The following is an 18,103-nucleotide window of genomic DNA, read 5'->3' as shown; positions in this document are numbered from 1 at the left end:
ATACACAAGACAAAGTAGTCTTATATGTTTTCATATCAAATATTTGAAAGTAAAACAATCCCAAACACAAGTAGGGTATGCAAATTGCTCGCAGTAACCTATGGTCCCTGAGACTGCATGAATGTCCTCCCTGGGGATGGTCAGATGACAACACCAGCAGAACCTTGCCGTTGACACAGAAGAGAGGAGAACTGGGTCTGATATTGTTCTTGTAGAGAGTTGGCCCCACACACATTTCCACAGACAAAGCAGAGAATCTGTGAGTGTTAATTAATTCTGCTGATCACCTAATACACAGTTATGAAGACCTTATGGCTGAACAGGGTAGCTGAAGAGGCCGATGACTCCTGTCAATGACTTCAGTCATTAAACCCTTGACTGCAGCACAATATGCACACATCTTTGAGAGAAGGGAAGGACACCTGTCCTATCCGTCACAGGGCAAAGGGTATCTGTGCAACAGAATCCAGTTGGGTATTTCCTGCAGGATGCTAAAGGCAAGAGGCCCCTTGAGGAGTGCTCGCCTGACAAGGAGAGGCGCAACCCTAGATAGTGAAAGAATTGGACAGTGGAGTGAAGGTGGTAGACAGAAGACAGATGAAGTAAATAAAGATGACGTTCTTTAAAGTTGATTCCTCTGCACCCCCTTCCACCGCTTTGATGGCACACCACATGGTCCCCACCCTAACTTTCCATGTCTGTGTTCTCGTCGCCCGCTCACTAGGACAGCTATACTGTGAATGAGGAGTCTCAACGCATTTTCAGTCTCTGGTCTTTGAATACTCCTCTACCAACTCAAGGAGGCACATCCTGTGAACCTAAAGGATCCACCTCCTCGTTTTTTTTTTCTGAAGAGATTTTACCTCTCAGCTCCCCTCCCCCTGTGACCGCTACTTCCCTATTTTCCAGAAAGTCAGGCTACGTATGAAGTCTTAACTCAGGGTCCTTGTTATTTGGGCATGTTATAAGCTATGTCCTGTTTGCAAGTTCTATATTACATAAAGGGGCCTGCACCCAAAATACACTCTTAAAAGTCAACCGTAAGCAAGCACATGGCCAGCTTTTAAAAATGGACCCAAAGCTGAACCAGCAGCTTAACAAAGAAGATGCGGATATCACAAATAAACTCAGAAAAGGTACTAATTGGTCATTAGTGAACTGAAGGTAACATGAAAACAGGATTCAACTGCATACTTATTACAATGGCTAATGTCCAAAACCCGGAGAGCAGTAATTGTGGGTGTGGAGGGAGAGCAGCAGTCCTTGCTCGCTGCTGGTCAGCATCCAAGCGGTACGCTATTTTGGAAGATAGGTTGTTAGTTTATTATCACATTAAATAAAGTTGTCCTGTATGACCCAATAATATCATCCCTCATTATGCACAATGTTAGCCCAACCCACGTGGAAACCCGTGTCCACTTGAAGACCTTCATGTGAACATTTCACGAAAAGCGTTCTTCTATAATCTGCTAATTCTGGAAGCATCCAAGAGCTGTCTTCTAGTAAGTGAAGACAAACTGTCTAGCTGTTAGCTCATGAGAAAAAAGACATGATGGAAGCCAGGGAAAGACCGAGGTGAGTCTAGTGGGATAAGCCACTCTGAAGGGCTAGGCGTTAAGTAACTGCAGTTATACGACACTGGGGGGCAAAGTCCACTAGGGCAATCTGGAAAAAGATTGGAAATTGTCTAAGTCCAAGGAGAATGGAGAGAGGCTGTGTGAAACACAGTAGGTCTTGTGGGGTCAGGACATTATTCTGTGATATTTGGTGGCAAATATATAATACCACACACTTGTCAAAACCCACAGAATCTTACAGCATTGGAGGATAAAATCATGATCTATGCCCGTGTTTACGGAACAGAAGGCTGGGAGTGGACAATGTGATATGACAGAAATGTCAAAACAATTTCTGCTCCTGCAATGAGTTCCGCACCATGCGTAGTCCATTTGTCCTTCATTCGCACAGTGGTGTGTGATCACTGTGAGTGTTGAGAGACAGGAGGTTTGTCCTTTAGGATACATCCCGTCAGGTTACAAACACACCCGCTGGAATAGTCATCTCTCAGGGAAGATGTCAACTGGGATACAAACTGAGATTCAAATCAGACGCAGCTTCGAATGTTTCTTCATAACAACGTCTCACTCACGTAGAGGGACCTGCATGAGCTGAGGGCGAGCCTGTGCCTGAGCGTAACCAACTGGAGGATCTTGAGGACGGTGTCAATGTAAGTTTGGATTAGAAGAAGCTCAACAGTTGTTTTCCAGGAAAAGTGCTGTTTCTCAGTCCTAACTCTGTGCTGTGTCTATACAGGAGCACTCTGGTGGCTGTGAAGGGCCGGACGCACATGGTAGATGTCCAGCCTGCCCTTCAGCTTTTGCCACACTTGGGGCCCATGACACTGCACCACAGAACCACACATTCTCCCCATTCAGCTCTTCCCCACGACCACGATTCCTTCATCACAAACTGGGTACCAGCTCCATGGGCTATAGGTCCCAACCCTAGCTTCTAACTCTAGGGTGTACACAGCCAGTGAGCCTTTCTCTGTGCCTGTGTTACAACTCCCTCAGTGTTCAACCCACGTGTGAAAAGAATGCACTATAAACCATTCTCCCCTCTGAAAGGCATTGCCCACGTGTAAGGCAGACTCGACAATGGTGCTTCCTACTCCCTGCAAAAGCTCAAGCCCTGAAGGACACCCTGAACTATGAGAGGCGAGACAGGATGAGAAATGGTATGGACGGGTTCAGAGAGATGCTCAACAGCGTGGAGAGCGCTTGGTTCTTGGCCATCATTCAGCTTAGACTCTATGCCTCATAGTTAGAGGTCTCGAATTTGGTCTTAGGTCTTCCTCGTTTGCATCCAACGATGAAGAGTGGAATCAACAATTCGGGAATCTCCAGACAGATGTCTTGGGACACAATCCAAAGCTGTGACACCTCCCTAGGCTGGTTGGTTCACTCTTCCACAACTGGTTTGCTGCCTGAGAATTCCTTCTGTCTAACAACCCAAGGGCTGGGTGCAGAGGCGAATTTGTGTATAAATTCTTAGTGGTGTCAAAAGGCAGCTCCAAAATACACACTGGAAATATTTTGCCCTTAATATTTATTACAAGATAGATGAGTATGGTAAGAAATGTTAGCGCCTTAGCGCAAAACCAGTCAAGCATAAAAGTCAGATTCATCTCTTCTGACAGTTTCAAACTCCAGCTACCTCTTCCTTCCTGGGTCTTTCCTTTCCTGGTGTCCATGCTCCAGCTACTTAAACTGCTTCCCTGGATAAATGAAAAAGCAGCTAACCACTGTTTGCTATTCTATTCGCCAGCCAGCACATCTGGCCCAGCTGGTGTGCAGGAATGTTTTCCATAAGCAGACAGCGGGTTACATCTGACCAACTCAGTTAGGCCTGTGAGAATTGTGTGTCCGGTACTAAGCACATAGTCACTCCACACAAGTCACAGTCCTGGGAATAAAAGTAAGGGCAGGAACACAGAGGCGTCAGGTACTTAGATCTGGGTGTTCTCTTGACTGCAGAGACAATAACCAGGGTTAGAACAGGGACAGAGACCAACAATCTATCAGCCCCCTGTTTCTTCGTGCGTTCTTCTCTCCGAGACCATGAGTTTTCAGGGTTGCTCCTGGCCAGCGCCACCACTGCTTTGGAGCGATACTTGACATGGATTATAGACCGAAACACTTGCCTCTTAAGTCTCAGGCTTTGGTCAGGGAGTGGGAGGGAAGGGTCAGCCTCTACTTCATAAGACCCACCCTGGTCTAGCCTGGGGATGAGGAGTGGCCAGTAAACCAGCCCCACTCCCTTGTGATTCTCCCACCTTTCTGCTCCAAGATAACACTCACAGTCACGCCATTATCTGCCTGGCTCCTCCTCACCCTCCGTCTGCCTACATGAGGCATCTAGACCAGAAGCAACTTGACCAGAGAGCCCTCCCTAACTGCACCCTCAGCACTGACTTCCCTGTGGTACACTGCTCGAGCTGCACCCTGCTCTTGCTGTCAGATGAAATCTCCTATGTGCTGAGTGACCACCCACTAAGCATTAGCTTTTCAAACTAAGACCACATACTCCCTGGGTATAGTAAACTAGTAACTAGTCTGTCTAGTCTCCACACAGCAAGTGTCTTGAGGAGTCATTGGCTGAACGTGCCCTCACAGAATGGCTGTTCACAAGGGAGGCCCTTGGTTGGCATGTGGGGACAGGGCTGTGAGTGTATGTGTAGTCCACAGATAGGTAAAGGCCAGGTCACTGGGTGACGGCCTGGGTAACAGCCTGGTCTGTGTCACCAGTCTTCTTTCTAGAAGTCTGAGGTTAAGGGCGTGTATAGGCAGAGGGCATCTATATGATTCATACTAGGACCATGGCCCCGGTCTTTAAAACCCGAGTACTGAATCTCCAACGTGCTCTGCTGGCCCTCCTCTACACGCGTCACAAATTAGTGATGGGGGAACTGAGAATGGCCTCAGGTGACTCCAAGACGAAAGGCTCTTGGCAGCATGGGCCAGCTGTGCCCTGGACCTTAGGGACACACATCTCCCCTCTGCTCGCTGGCTGTTAACTCTAGGAGATTGCAAGCGCAGCTGTGAGAACCAACTCATCCCGAGCACAGCCATATGAGGGTTCCTGTGAGTCACCTAGTGACTCCAAGTTCAGGGGTAATTCGAGAGGCTGTAACACTCAGGCTGCCATGCTCAGTGAAGGCATCAATGAGCAACTCCTGCCTCGTGTGTTAGCAGAGGGCTGGGAAAGCCATGGCACAGCTGTGCCTGCTGGAAATCGCCCAGCTCCATACGATCCCAGATAGAGTCTGAGATCCGCACCCCACGGCAAGTGCTGACAGAGTTGCTTCTCAGCAGCCTCGCTGCTCCTGCCTCCATTACTGCTGCCTCAGCCCTCACCGGTCTTTCCTTTCATTCCTTGGTTTCTGCAGAAAGCTCCCATGCCCGTGTGATGCTCTGAGAAGGCAGTAACTTTGCGCTGTAAATAGCCAGCATCCTTCCAACATCCCCAACCCATTGATATTTCTTGCAAAGATGTCCTTTCTGCACTGCCTGTTGTGCTTAGATAAATGTTTATGAGAATAAGGACGTACGCACAGTTCCTCCTCAACACTCGTCAAATACAGGAATGGATTAATAGGCTCTAAACTTTCTTTGGGCATTGTTTTAAAAGGCCAAGTCTTGTACAGAAATCACCCCGTGGCAGCCCCGGAAATTATGAGAGAAACAATTCCAGAAATTGCTGCTGTCGCTGTGGCAAAGGAGAAAAGCAGGAGGCAGAGAGAGGACAAAGGTCCTGCAGTACTCATGCTTGCCTCTCACAAATGCACATCGACATATCGACAATGTTTTCAGGCACAGGCACAGCCCACGGAAAGGGGCTTCATCCAGTGTCCTGTGTTGCCCCTGGTGTGATGCATGCTGGGTCCTTTTACTGCTCCTGCCTTAGCAGCCTGAAGAGCCAAGAGGGCTTCGAAAGTATGGCTTCTCGGGCTCATTGTTTGCATTGATCAAAGGCCCCACCCACCTGGCCGCCAAGACCACCACTGAGCTAGGCAGTCAGAGTTACTTTAAGAAATCGAACTACAGATTTGTCACTTGTGATTTAAGATAAATTTCTGAGCAGGACCAATAGGAGTAAGGTTAAGCACGAAACATTCTACCCGCAGGAAGTCTAGAGTGGGGAGGATTTACACCCCTACTTCTCAGGCTAGGGCTGCCCCACCAGTAGACACATGTGTAGATGCAGGGCACCGCCCCTGGAGGCTGCTCTAAGCCTCCGTGTTTCTGTCTCATACCACAGGCCACTCAGGTGTGAGGGTCTGCACACATGTGCACAACTGATGCTCCGCTATTAGGTGAGCACCCGTCTTCCTTTCCCTCCAGAAATCCAGAAGTGTCTTTTCTCTAGAAAGGCTCGTGCTGTTGCTTCAAAAGCCCCCGTCTAGCTGCATGTTCTCAGCTAATGGCATTTCGGAAGAGCTAATGGTTCAGATGCAGCTAGGAGTGCTAGAGGGCCATTCTATCAGCCTGGCCATGCACCAGAAACTACTCCGCGTGAAATTTTCCAGCAGTACCGCGCAGGGAGGGGAGATCAGGGCTACAGTGTCAGCCAGCTGGAGGGCCAGTGAGAGTGTGTTGAGGAGAAAAACCACAAAGGCAGATTGGGAAGCCAGAATGAGAACTCTGCCTGGATGAATGAGACTAGATGGGAGCCTTGCGGTAAAGACAGAAAGCACCAGTAAAGGAAAACCCCAGGCTATCAAGGCTACACGTGGCTCCTCCTGCCTGATGGTAGCTTAGCTCAAATGGATGCTAAACTGAAACAGTTGATTTGGGCTAAAGGCACTAAGCTAGAGTCTGGTCAATCCTGTATTGACATGACGGTGTAGAGATACTGATAGTTACAACATCAAAATCGAAGTCTGCTGCATTCAAATGCTCAGACACAGGATGACAGCCCATAACGCAAAGTGATGGGGCCCAGTTGTGACAGTGCTCAACACTTCGACCACCACATGGACGGTGACCTTGTGGGCAAGTATGTCTGCGGCCAACAGGGATGGCAGCCTTGTATGTTGGTCAAATCAGGTCCACGCTTAAAGCAATGAGAAATTTTACATCCATCCTGTCTAAGAGTTCTCAGGGCAGGACCTAATAAACGTCCTTTAAAAAGTGTTTCATAGATTTTCTCCTACAGAAAGTTGTGAAATAGCGTGGCCTGTTTTAAGAATATATTGTGCTAGAGAGATGGCTTGGCCGCGAAGAGCACTGACTGCTCTTCAGAGGTCCTGAGTTCAAGTCCCAGCAACCACCTGTAATGGGATCCGATGCCCTCTTCTGGTGTGCATGAAAATATCGACAGTGTGCTCACACAAATAAAATGATAAATAAATCTTAGAGAGAGAGAGAGAGAGAGAGAGAGAGAGAGAGAGAGAGAGAGAATACAATAAGATACTTTAGAGAGGACAGTAGGGAAAAGAGTTTCAAGTAATTTAGTGTAGCGAGGGGAAAACAAACAAAGACCATTGTGAGGGTTTGTGTGTGCTTGGCCCGGTGAGTGGCACTATGAGAAGGTGTGTGGCCCTATTGGAATAAGTGTGGTCTTGTTGGAATAGATGTGTCACTGTGGGCGTGGTTTTAAGACCCTCATCCTAGCTGCCTGGAAGCCAGTATTCTGCTAGCAGCCTTCAGATGAAGACGTGGAACTCTCAGCTCTGCCTGCACCATGCCCACCCAGATATTTCCATGCTCTCTCCTTGATGATAATGGACTGAACCTCTGAACCTGTAAACCAGCCACAATTAAATGTTGTCCTTGTAAGAGTTGGTCATGGTGTCTGTTCACAGCAGTAAAACCCAGGATAGCCAAGCACAAACTATTTTAAAATTAAATTTAGAAAGGAGAATAGTTGCCATTACTTCTTATGGCTAGTTAATACCTGGGTCAAATTGGTTTTAGAAGTCATACCTGGGCTGGGTGCTGGCTCAGTGGGCAAGGCACTTGCCATTTGAGCAAGGGGAACTGAGCTGAGATTTCCAGCACAGCTCTGTAATCCCAGCACTATGCGGTGGAGACAGGAGGATGCCAGGGCCTTGCTGGACACCAGTCTAGCCAATCAGCAGTGAGCTACAAGCTCAGGGAGAGGCAGTAATGAAAACTGAACTGGAGTTCAGTCACAGAAGACAGCAGAGGAGGGGCTCTGACCGCCATGGACACAAGCCTGTCTACTTTACATGCACACATACATGAGGAGCTCTGAACTCCACAAATACACGCCTGCCAGCATGCACATATACACAGATAGGAGAGGGAAAAAAAAGCCTCATCTCTACTTTCAGTCCTTTAAAGCCCTAAGAAGCTCTAAAAGTGGAAAGTCCCACACCCTCTTGTTAAGTATTCCCCAAAAATTACCCCCTTTCACTTGTTAAAAGGGTTTGAAAAGACAGGATTGCTTGACAAATCAGAAACAGAGAAAATAAAAGTTTATGCAAATCTTCTCAAAATGAGCTCAGATCATTTTCTCCCCAGAAAAGCTGGGAAACACCTCTTTCTGCACAGGGTGGCACAGGCCTGCAACCCCTACATTAGAAATGGTGACTAGGAAGGACTGAAAGTTTTGAGGCCACTGCAGGGTGGATACATTAGACCAGTGTGGGTGCTATTGCAAGACTCGATCTCAAAAAGGGAAGGATGGGGGAGGGTAGAGGAGGTGAAGGAGGGGAGAAGGGGGGTGTATGAAGACAGAGGGGGATGAAGGAGGGGAGAGAAACAGAATGAAGGAAAGCAGTTTCTTAAAAGGTCTAATGATAAAGTCGTCTAGAAATGTGATTTTTGAGAATTAATTTATAGAATGATATCACAATTCACACCTCTTTGACTCAATGTCTAGCTTACTCTCAAAGCCGGACTCCAGATGCCCACTGCTGCAGGTGGGCCCCAGCTTCCCTAAATCATACCACCACCAGCTGAGGAGCAAGGCCCAGGGTGCCTGTGAGGGACACTTCCCATCACACCACGGGAGCCTGTCCGCAGGAGCACGCGGACACAAACTGTTCTCAGGGCAAAGGTCCTGATACTCGGTGAGTGTTGACTCGGTGTTTCCGCAGGGCACTTACATCCACAGTTGGTGCCCGGCAAACGGCAGCACAGCTAACTTTACGAGAGGCCTCGGATGCCGTCTGAGCCCCACGGGAGGATGAGCGGATGGATTAAAGATAAGTGAGGCCGGAGCCTACGTCAAAGGAAGCTCCGGCTTGAATAGTGACCACTAACGCTAAAACGGGACAGCAAATACCAGAGGTCCCGGAGGAAAAGACAATCGTCTGGGTTTAGATGTGCCGAAGCATGGCTGTCTGTTTGGACACTTCTGGTATGCTGTATGGAATGTAAACCTGCAGCTCAGCAGGAAACAGAGCTAGGAGGGATGTCCACGAAATCATCCACACTGAACAGCTGGAGAGTTCAACGGAGCTCAAGCACGACCACGAGAACCTGGACATGGAAGCTGGCATCTGCCCCATGAGCACTGGGAGGTCAAAAGCCAGAGAGCCTAATGAGTTCCACACTGAGCTCTGGGTTGAAGGTAGACCCTGTCTCAAAAAAAAAAAAAAAAAATACTGGAGGAAGAAGCTACTGAGAAAGAACATCGGCCTCTGACATCCACACATACCTGCATAGGCCAGCAGGCCAACCTGAGTGTCAGCAGATGAGGTGTACACATGCACATACACATATGCATAAATGCACAAACATGCACACATATGCACATACACACACACATATACACATATATAAATATACACTCACAAACATATATACACTCACACACATATACACATACATACACACTCAACCACTCATACACACATACACACATATACATATGTACTCAAACACACTCACACACATACATACACAGTCACACACATACACATACACACACTCAAACATATATATATATATATACACTCACAGATACATACATACACACACTCAAACATCATCACACACATATATGCACACTCAAACACACATATATACATACATACATACACATAAACTCACACATATATATACACTCACACACAAATACACACTCAAGCATATATACATCACACACACACACACACACACACACACACTAAAGTGACTGAGATTTCCTAAAGATACTTCTTCCCGATCAATGCAGCAAAGAAAATGCAAAAAAAAAAAAAATCCCATTTTTGTCCTGTTTTTTTTTTCAGAAACCATAAAAGAAATTATATTGCATATCATCCCGTCTGAAAAAGTTTGTCTCTCTAGAAAAAATTCAAAGCAAGTAGATTTCTTTAATATAGTCTTTTGAAAGATTCTCTTCTCTATAAGCGTTGAGATTCTAGACCATTTGCAATAAAAACATTCTAAGCTCACAACAATGGCTGTTCTTCCAGAGGACTCTGGTTCAGCTCCCAGCCAGCCTCATGGTGGCTCTGCTAACTCCAGTCCCAGGGCACTTCTGGCCTCTTCTGGCCTTCATGACATCAGGCACCCGTGTGGTACACAGATATCTGATATACATTCAAGCAAAACACCTGTACACATGAAATATTTTTAAATGCTGTCTCTCCTCATACAATATGAAGGCGACTGTGCATGGTATGTCAATTAGAATAATTTATCATAAGCATACTATGCAAAATGAAATATACCCAAACTTAAACTCATTAGAACGCTTAGTTCATAACATATACATGTGTTATATGTATGTGTCACATGTAGTCACGAGATCTAGATACTGATTTCATGTGGAGTTATAGAGGAGCATGTTCAGCAATGTAATTCCCAAGGTGTGCCAATGCAAGGAGATGCCAGCAATCCACCTCGTGATGAGAAGGTGATTGCGGGCTCCCAAAGTGAGCAAAGCCCCACCCCACCCCACCCCACCCCACCCCACCCCTCCCCTCCCTGGGCAGCAAATGGCAACCCAGAAGGAATAGGATCCGTCTGTGGCCGAATAGCTGACGTTTGGCATCAGACCAGGTGGGAATGTCCGCACCCAGTGTGGATGAAGGAGACCCCATGCATCTGTCATCACAGCTGATTCACGGTGCATGCACTGCTGTGTGGAAATGCAAGTGGCCACAGCAGATTGCAGGGTAAGTGTGAACCGTTAGGGACCGAGCAGAGAGCATTCCATCGGCAGGAAGGGTGAACAAGAGATGGAGGATACTGGGCGCAGGGGAGCAAACTGGGGGATAAGAGTGTAGTCAAGATCTAAGGGAAAGCAAGCAGGGGAGGGCTGTGTGGAAACATGACGACATATATGTAGAAGCATGAGCCATTACTACAACTACTACAGCTCTTAAGCCTTGGGACTGGTGGTCCACATGCTATGCCATCACTTCAGAGGCAGAATTTCCTATAGAACCCCATTCCCAGGAGAGAGTTCTGAGGCGGAAAGCAGGATGAGGAGCAGGACAGAAATGCAATGTGTGTTGGCTGGTTCCGTGTGCCAACTGGACCCAAGCTAGAGGCACCAGGAAGGAAGAAGCCTCAGTTGACGAAATGCTTCCACGAGACCCAGTTGGAAGGCATTTTCTCAATGAGTGATCCAGCGGGGAGGCCCCGGCCTACTGTGTGTCTTGCCATCCCAGGGCTGGTGCTCCTGAGTTCTATAAGAAAGCAGGTTGAGCGAGCCATGGGAAGAGAGCCAGTGAGCAGCACCACCACTTCCCACTCTGTTCCCTCTGCATTGGATGCTGTCTCCAGGTTCTAGATCTGCTTCAGTTCCTGTCCTGACTTCCTCCATGATGGACTATGATCTGGAAGTAAAAGTCAAATTAACCCTTTGCACCCCAACTTCCTTTTTTGGTCATGGTGCTTTTGCCAAAGCAAAAGAAACCCTAACTGCAACAATAATAAACAACAACAACAATAAACAACAACAACAATAAACAACAACAACAAAGTAGTTCTGAGAGATCTGCCAAGATGTCTTCTTCACACACACACACACACACACACACACACACACACACACACACACACACACACGTTAACAGACTATGCTAAGCACGTACGCAAACATATACACGCACGCAAGTACAATGGCCCATGTGTGTCTTTTGAAGGCAATAAAAATGAACAGGTCAACTGGTTTGATTCATACATAGCCTTTCCGGCTTGTTTTCTAGATTTACGAAAATGACAGTTATCGTCTAGCTCACAGGTTCCATTAGATTTACAAATAATGCATGAAATGTACAGAAACGGCTCAAAACCACTGCTACAGTAGTGAGACCTGCAATGTATAGTTCACGTGTGCGTGTACATATACATGTATGTTTGCGCATGTGCCCCTCACCACTCCTCCCACTTGGAGATTCAGGGTGTTCAAACAGAAGGATCTAGACATTGCGATTCCAGCAAAAAGGTTAATAAGCATCTCTCAGCTGCAATCATAGGCTGAAATCCCTCCTTCCTCCCAGGAATCCTTCAAACAAAGGTCTCCAAACCTCTCCTGGGGGCTCATTAGTTATGGCTTCACTGTCCAGTAGATTTTTTTCAAGGAGGCGACTCCCAAGAGCAAATCATTTCTTAGAGCAGAGCGGCTGAGGAGTCCGGAGCCTCAAAAGCTAAGCTTGGCTCCTCCCCACACAGAGGACCAGGAAGCTGAAGATCCTCCAGGAGCTCCAGTCCTGCGTCTCAGCCTTGCACCTAAGAACCAATGAGAACAAGGCCTGTGGGACCCTGTCACAGTCTGATGAGACACGGTGAAATGACACGAGATAATCTTTATAAAAACAGACACTTCAGAAGTAAATTCTCTCTAAGCCCTCGCACCAAGCCTGTTCAGATCTTGTAGCGGAAAAACACCACCTACGGCTGCTGGCTCTGGCACGTGCCCACGAGGCAGTTACAGCCAGTGCCCACAAGCTTTACCCTCGCCTAGTCCTGCAGCTCAGATGAGCTCCTCTTGCATGGAAGGGCTATGCCCTTCACCCTCAAACGCACCATGTGACTGTAATTGGTAGTCTTTTCTAATCATCTATTCAAAATGCTCAGAATTAAATCTCAGGTAGAGAAGCTACTGGCTAGAAGCACGTGGGCATTTCATAGATCATATTTTATCCTTTGTTTGTAGATTAGAAATTGTAACACGTAAGTGAAGGTTTCTTCACAGCCTGACAGGATTAACTCTCCCTCTCCAACCTTCTTAATAAGAGCATGGATGAGAGCTGGGCTTGATCCTCATCATATAGGAGGAAAAAATAAAACAAAAGAGAAAGAAAAGAAAGGGGCTGGGGATAGAAGGTGGGGTGGGGGATGGGGGAGACAGTTAGAAATGGGCTTGCAATAACAAGTGTTTCCAAAGCAGGTTAGAACTCCCAAGTTTTTCCAAAGCAGGTCAGAACTCTCTATGGCCTTATGGCTGCCGTGTCAGAGAAATCTCACCTTATTGAGATGTCCAGAAGACACTGAAGGAAAAAGGGAAAGGTAAAAGTTCCACTCTGAAGCCTGTGGACAGGCTAGCGACAAGAATGATTCCATTCTATCAACTCAAACTCCAGGCTTTAGCAAGCATTATGTGCAGAAACCCTCCTAGTATCCCACCCTTCAACAGCCTGTATCTTGGGGTCACTGGTCAGTGTCAGCAGGGAATGCAGCACCAGTTACAACCACAGGGCCTCCATCACACCAGAGGGGGTGGGGTGGGGGGGGGACAAACGGGATGAAAGTGTGGACTGGGTGGACACCTCACTTCTCACTTGCTCTAACACAGGTGTGACATAGTCCTCTTGCGCCCTCTTCAGCCTCTCCGTGACTGACTAGTCAGAATATTATGCATCTTGGACAAAGGCTTTAGACTCATTCAAACATTGTACAGGGGAGGCAGGGGTGGTGGGGGATGTCTTAAAAGGTAAAAAGACTTTTTAAGATAATTAAATGGTTTTCACGTTTAAAAGGCTCCCCCGAGGGGAATGCAATGATTGGCATGATGATATATTCAGACCTAAGAGAATAATCAGAAATGGACTCAGGCAAAGTGGGGATTTAAAGACCCTCGTTCTCCTGAGCCCCAGATCCACAACAGTCCAGAAGAAGGCAGTGAGCCTTCTCAGGATGGTACCCTGGCACCTGCTCTCTGGGGCAGCAGAACAGACTTTGCTCTCAGAATTCCCACTGCCTGTTTTGAACCGTCTGAGGGCCACATAAGAACTGACATTAAGGTGTGTGACCTGCTTCACCCAACTCAGAACTCTCAGGCAAAGAAGTGGCTAAGAGAAAAGCATTTGGGGAGCCCGGAGAGTCGCTGTGCGGTTAAGAGTGTGGCTGCTCTTCCAGACTACCAGGATTTGGCTCCCAGCTCGCACATTAGACTGCATGCAACTGCAGCTCCAAGAGACCCAACACCATCTTCTGGCCTCTGAAGTCACCCACGTACTTGTGGTGGGCACAGACACATGTATACACATAAGAGAAAAGTGAAAATAAATGTTTTTTTTTTTTTAAAACAAAAGGGGCATTTTTTTTAAACACTAAAAGAAAAAAAAAATATCTGCTCTGCTCTTTCCCGGATGTTGAAACTACAGATGAAGCAAACAGCACACACGGGAATCTTGGGAAAGGGCTGGAGAGGTGGGGGGAGGGGGAGATCTGGTTGTGGGTCTCTGGACACAGAGAGAGTTTTCAGAGAGAGAGAGAGAGAGAGAGAGAGAGAGAGAGAGAGCGTGCCACCATACATTGAGACCTCAGGAATGACTTCAGAGTGTTTAAACGAAGAGATGTTCTCTCTGCTCTCTTTCTCTCTCTCTTTAGGCTCAACGAGAACAGGAAGCAGAGCAGAGCAGAGCAGAAAAGGTTAAGCTCTCTCCACAGATCTTCCTTCTTTTTACAGTCTACCCCTTAGTCTCACAGAACATGTTGACAGCAGGAGAGAGGGAGCGTATGTGTATGACTGTGTGTGCGGGGTGTGTGTGTGTGTGTGTGTGTGTGCAGGATGTGTGTATGTGTCTGTGTCTGTGTGTGTGTGTGTGTGTGTGTGTGTGTGTGTGTGTGTGTGTGTGTGTGTGTGTGTGTGTGGTGTGTGTGTGTGTCTGTGTGTGTGTGTGTGTGTGTGTGTGTGTGTCTGTGTGTGTGTGTGTGTGTATGTCTGTGTGTGTGTGTCTGTGTGTGTGTGTGTGTCTGTGTGTGTCTGTGTGTGTGTGGTGTGTGTGTGTGTGTTGTGTTGTGTGTCTGTGTGTGTGTGGTGTGTGTGTGGTGTGTGTGTTTGTCTGTGTGGGTGTGTTTTTGTGTGTGTGTGTGTGTGTGTGTCTGTGTGTGTTTGTCTGTGGTGTGTGGTGTGTGTGTATGTGTGTGTGTGTGGTGTGTGTGTGTGTATGTCTGTGTGTGTGTCTGTGTGTGTGTGTGTGTGTGTGTGTTAGGTGTGAGCGTGGTGTATGTGTGGTTGTGGGAGAGAGTGTGTAATGCAGACGCCTATGGACAATAGGGCCCGGCCAGTCTCAGCCTCCCTGTGCTGGGATTAATGCATGGGCCACCACATGTGCCCTTTACCTGGGTTCTAGGGATGGACCACAGGTTCTCATGCTGGTAGGACAGTGATTTACTGCCTGCTTGTCTTCTCTCCACTAGAAATTTCCGCCAACAACACTAAACTAGCAGGCTTCAGTGGCCTTAAGAGACAAAGAATGGAGTTGGAAAAGTTACAGTGTAAAACAGTTTACAAAACAGACCAGAGCACTCATCAAACAAACAAACAGTTATAACCTGTGGCAAGAAATAGCTCTGCAGGGGAGAATCAGCTGCTCCTGGTCTTAACAGCTTTCCAAAGGCACCAACATGAGCTCTCTTCAAGCCACTAGAAACCAAAAGTGTAAGGAAGAAGGCACTGGCTGCTCCAAGACGTTTATGGGAGTTTCTTCATCCTCTTAGAAAGCTCTGGACTTTACGTGTGATGATGCTTCAATGGCCTTACTCAGAGCTGGAGGGAAGGAAGAGGCAAGGAATAGAGGAAAACCAGTAGATCAGTGTGCAGATAGCTGGAAACAGCATAGGGGTCCGGGTGTCACAGGAAACTATCCAGGACCTTAGCACCAGAGGCAACACAAACTGAAACACAAGCCTCTCTGGAGAGCTGCAGCAGCCAGTGCTCATGGGAAGCAGCAGCAAGGAGTGAACTTGATGAGAACTGTGTTAAAAGTAGCTCAGGGTGGGAGGCCAGAAGCAGGAGAAAGGAGACCCTCTGGAAACCACCTCCCACAGCAATGCCCAGTGCAACCCCAGCAGGACAGGCATCAGGAAAGGGTGGGAAATTGAGTTGACCAGAACTTGCTTGATTTGCTAAGATAAGCTGCGAGTCTGTACATCCAAGGTGCTTGAAAACCTGGGGTGCGGGGGGCGGGCGGGATGCAAAGAAAATACCAGCAAGACCTAAGATTGTTGAAAAATGAAGAAAAGCAGACGTCTGAAGGCAGAGAACACACGGTCGCTCACAGCAGATCCACAGTGAGCTGAACGGCTGTGACCACCCATCTCCACTGGCAACCTACTAAATGGGAGTCTCCTGGGAGATGAAGACACCTGACTGCATATCTAGAACTATTCCTAGACAAGCTGAGCTGACGGGGAGCCCCTACCCTGAGTATGGGTGGTGCCAGCCCCCTCATACCCAGGAGCTTGGTCAAGATAAAAGTAGGGAAAGGGCACAGAGCTGGCTTCTCAGAATAATTCAAGGAGACTAATGCGGGGGGGTGGGGGGAGCATGTTTAAAATATTGGAAGAAAAATTCCCCAACCAAAAGCCAAACTACCATGGTAGAAGTGAAGGCAAAATGGAATAAACCACATGTGACATTCTTAACACGACCAAAGGGAAAGGGTAAAAGCAGCTGTGAGTTAGACAGTATCGAAATTAAGGCTGCTCCTTTTGCAAAAGAGATTTTTGAATGAACGAAAGGACAAGCTATGGATTTGGTGAACACACATAGGCAAGGAAGGATCTGAATCCAGGATATACCAGGATCTTAAAACACACACACACACACACACACACACACACACACACACACAGAAAACAAATGACAACTAATGTATGATTAAGAGACAAAAGAAACAGGTCCCCCGGATGACATATAGAAGCACACAAAAATCACTAAGCCACAGAAAACCAGAAAATCAAAACCACTATAAAATGGCACTACACCGATCAGAGCCTGTACCGCAGGCGAACACTTGTCGTGAGGAGCCACTGGTCCTCTCAGACTCTGTTAGTGGAGGATGGGAACATTTGTCACTCTCAAAGAAATGAAAACTGAAGGTCATCGAAATCAGGATGTGAGTATCTTGTGAGTATCTACCATGGCTATAGTCAGCACCATCCTGTGCTGGAAAGAACCTGGAGTTCTTCCGTGGTGGGCGGAGAGTGGAGCGGCTACACAGGAGACGCTGCTGGGTGCTCAGAGAATGAGGAATGCTGACATGCGAGTGCCTGGATGGCACTCTATGGCATCGCACTAAATGAGGGCAGCTGGGCTCACAGCCAGGTTCGAAACAGGGGTACACTAGATGGGGGTGCGGTTTCTGAGGCCTGATCTGAGTTGTTCACTGGAAATGTTCTGTCCCACAGAATGACCCCAACTTCCTGTCTCTTCCTCTGACCAAAAGCCATTTGGATTAGTGAGGAGGTCTGTTAGCTGGTCAGACAGGAGGGGGGTCCTTTCGTCATTTGAGTGGGAGGAAAGCTTCCTCTTCAGATGCAAATCAGCTAACTGGCGATTTCACTGATGAATGGGCATCTGTAACTGGGTGAGATCAGGATGGTGGGGAACCGAGATTCCAAAGCATCTCTAACCTAGACTAACACCTGATGGCCGGCTGCTCCGCAAAGCTTCCCCTAATCGGAACACCATCGAACGTCAAGACCGGCATACTTAAAAAGACTGCCTCTTAGATCACAGAATGTTCTAGAAGAGTTGTCGATACAGTAAGGAACTACAAACCAAATTTATTTTCCTAACCATTTTTTATCATAAAAATAAAGTCGTGTTTTCTGGAAAGCAAGAAAAAATCGAAAGCTAAATATGAAAAGAGATTAAGATCTGTCAGAATAACAAGCATAATTAAGCCATAGCAGCTGGGCTCACTACGGGCTTCTCCTGAGGAACAAAAACCTCAGGAGGCATTTCCTCCTGGTGCGAACAGCAGAACGTCTGAGCACACATCCAGATGGCTAGACGTGCCCTCTGGACGCCGTCAGGAGTGGCATATGCAGCTTTACAGCCGACCTTTAGACCTTTGTGTCTGCAGGAAGCCGGCCGCACAGTTGCTGCTGGTCCACAAGTGTCACGGGCTGTACGTGCACCTGTGGGGCATCCTGTGATGGAAGACGGCCAGCGCCGGCAGGTCTCTCTACACCAGGAGCACCAGAAATGGCTGAGATCAGTAGCACACCGCGGCCAACTACAGTAGATGCTCAGCCCCGTGTAGACTCGTAACTCATCTCGCCAACCCTTTCCGGCATAAACGATCTTACTCTGTTACAGGTGTTCTGCAGATGTTACCGAGTGATGTGAACTCAAGGGTAAGGAGAAGAGAGGTAACAGCAGC

At 47.5% G+C, this 18,103-nt stretch overlaps 1 protein-coding gene across 4 annotated transcripts in view; it reads right to left on the bottom strand.

Annotated features, from left to right (window-relative positions):
- The window catches only part of Pde10a (phosphodiesterase 10A), a 228,422-nt gene that overhangs the window by 85,137 nt on the left and 125,182 nt on the right, over positions 1-18,103 (bottom strand). The window contains exon 1 of one of the 4 annotated variants that reach the window (XM_032894695.1): positions 4,756-4,808. The exons of the other annotated variants lie outside the window; for them this stretch is intronic. Coding sequence (XP_032750586.1) covers positions 4,756-4,808 — 53 coding nt within the window. Of the gene's footprint in view, positions 1-4,755; positions 4,809-18,103 lie in introns of those variants that run through there. 4 annotated transcript variants of the gene reach the window in all.

Source organism: Rattus rattus, chromosome 2 (assembly GCF_011064425.1).
Source record: "Rattus rattus isolate New Zealand chromosome 2, Rrattus_CSIRO_v1, whole genome shotgun sequence".
NCBI lineage: Eukaryota > Metazoa > Chordata > Mammalia > Rodentia > Muridae > Rattus > Rattus rattus.
Note: the sequence above shows the minus strand (reverse complement) of the source record. Positions and strands in the feature narration are given on the sequence as shown.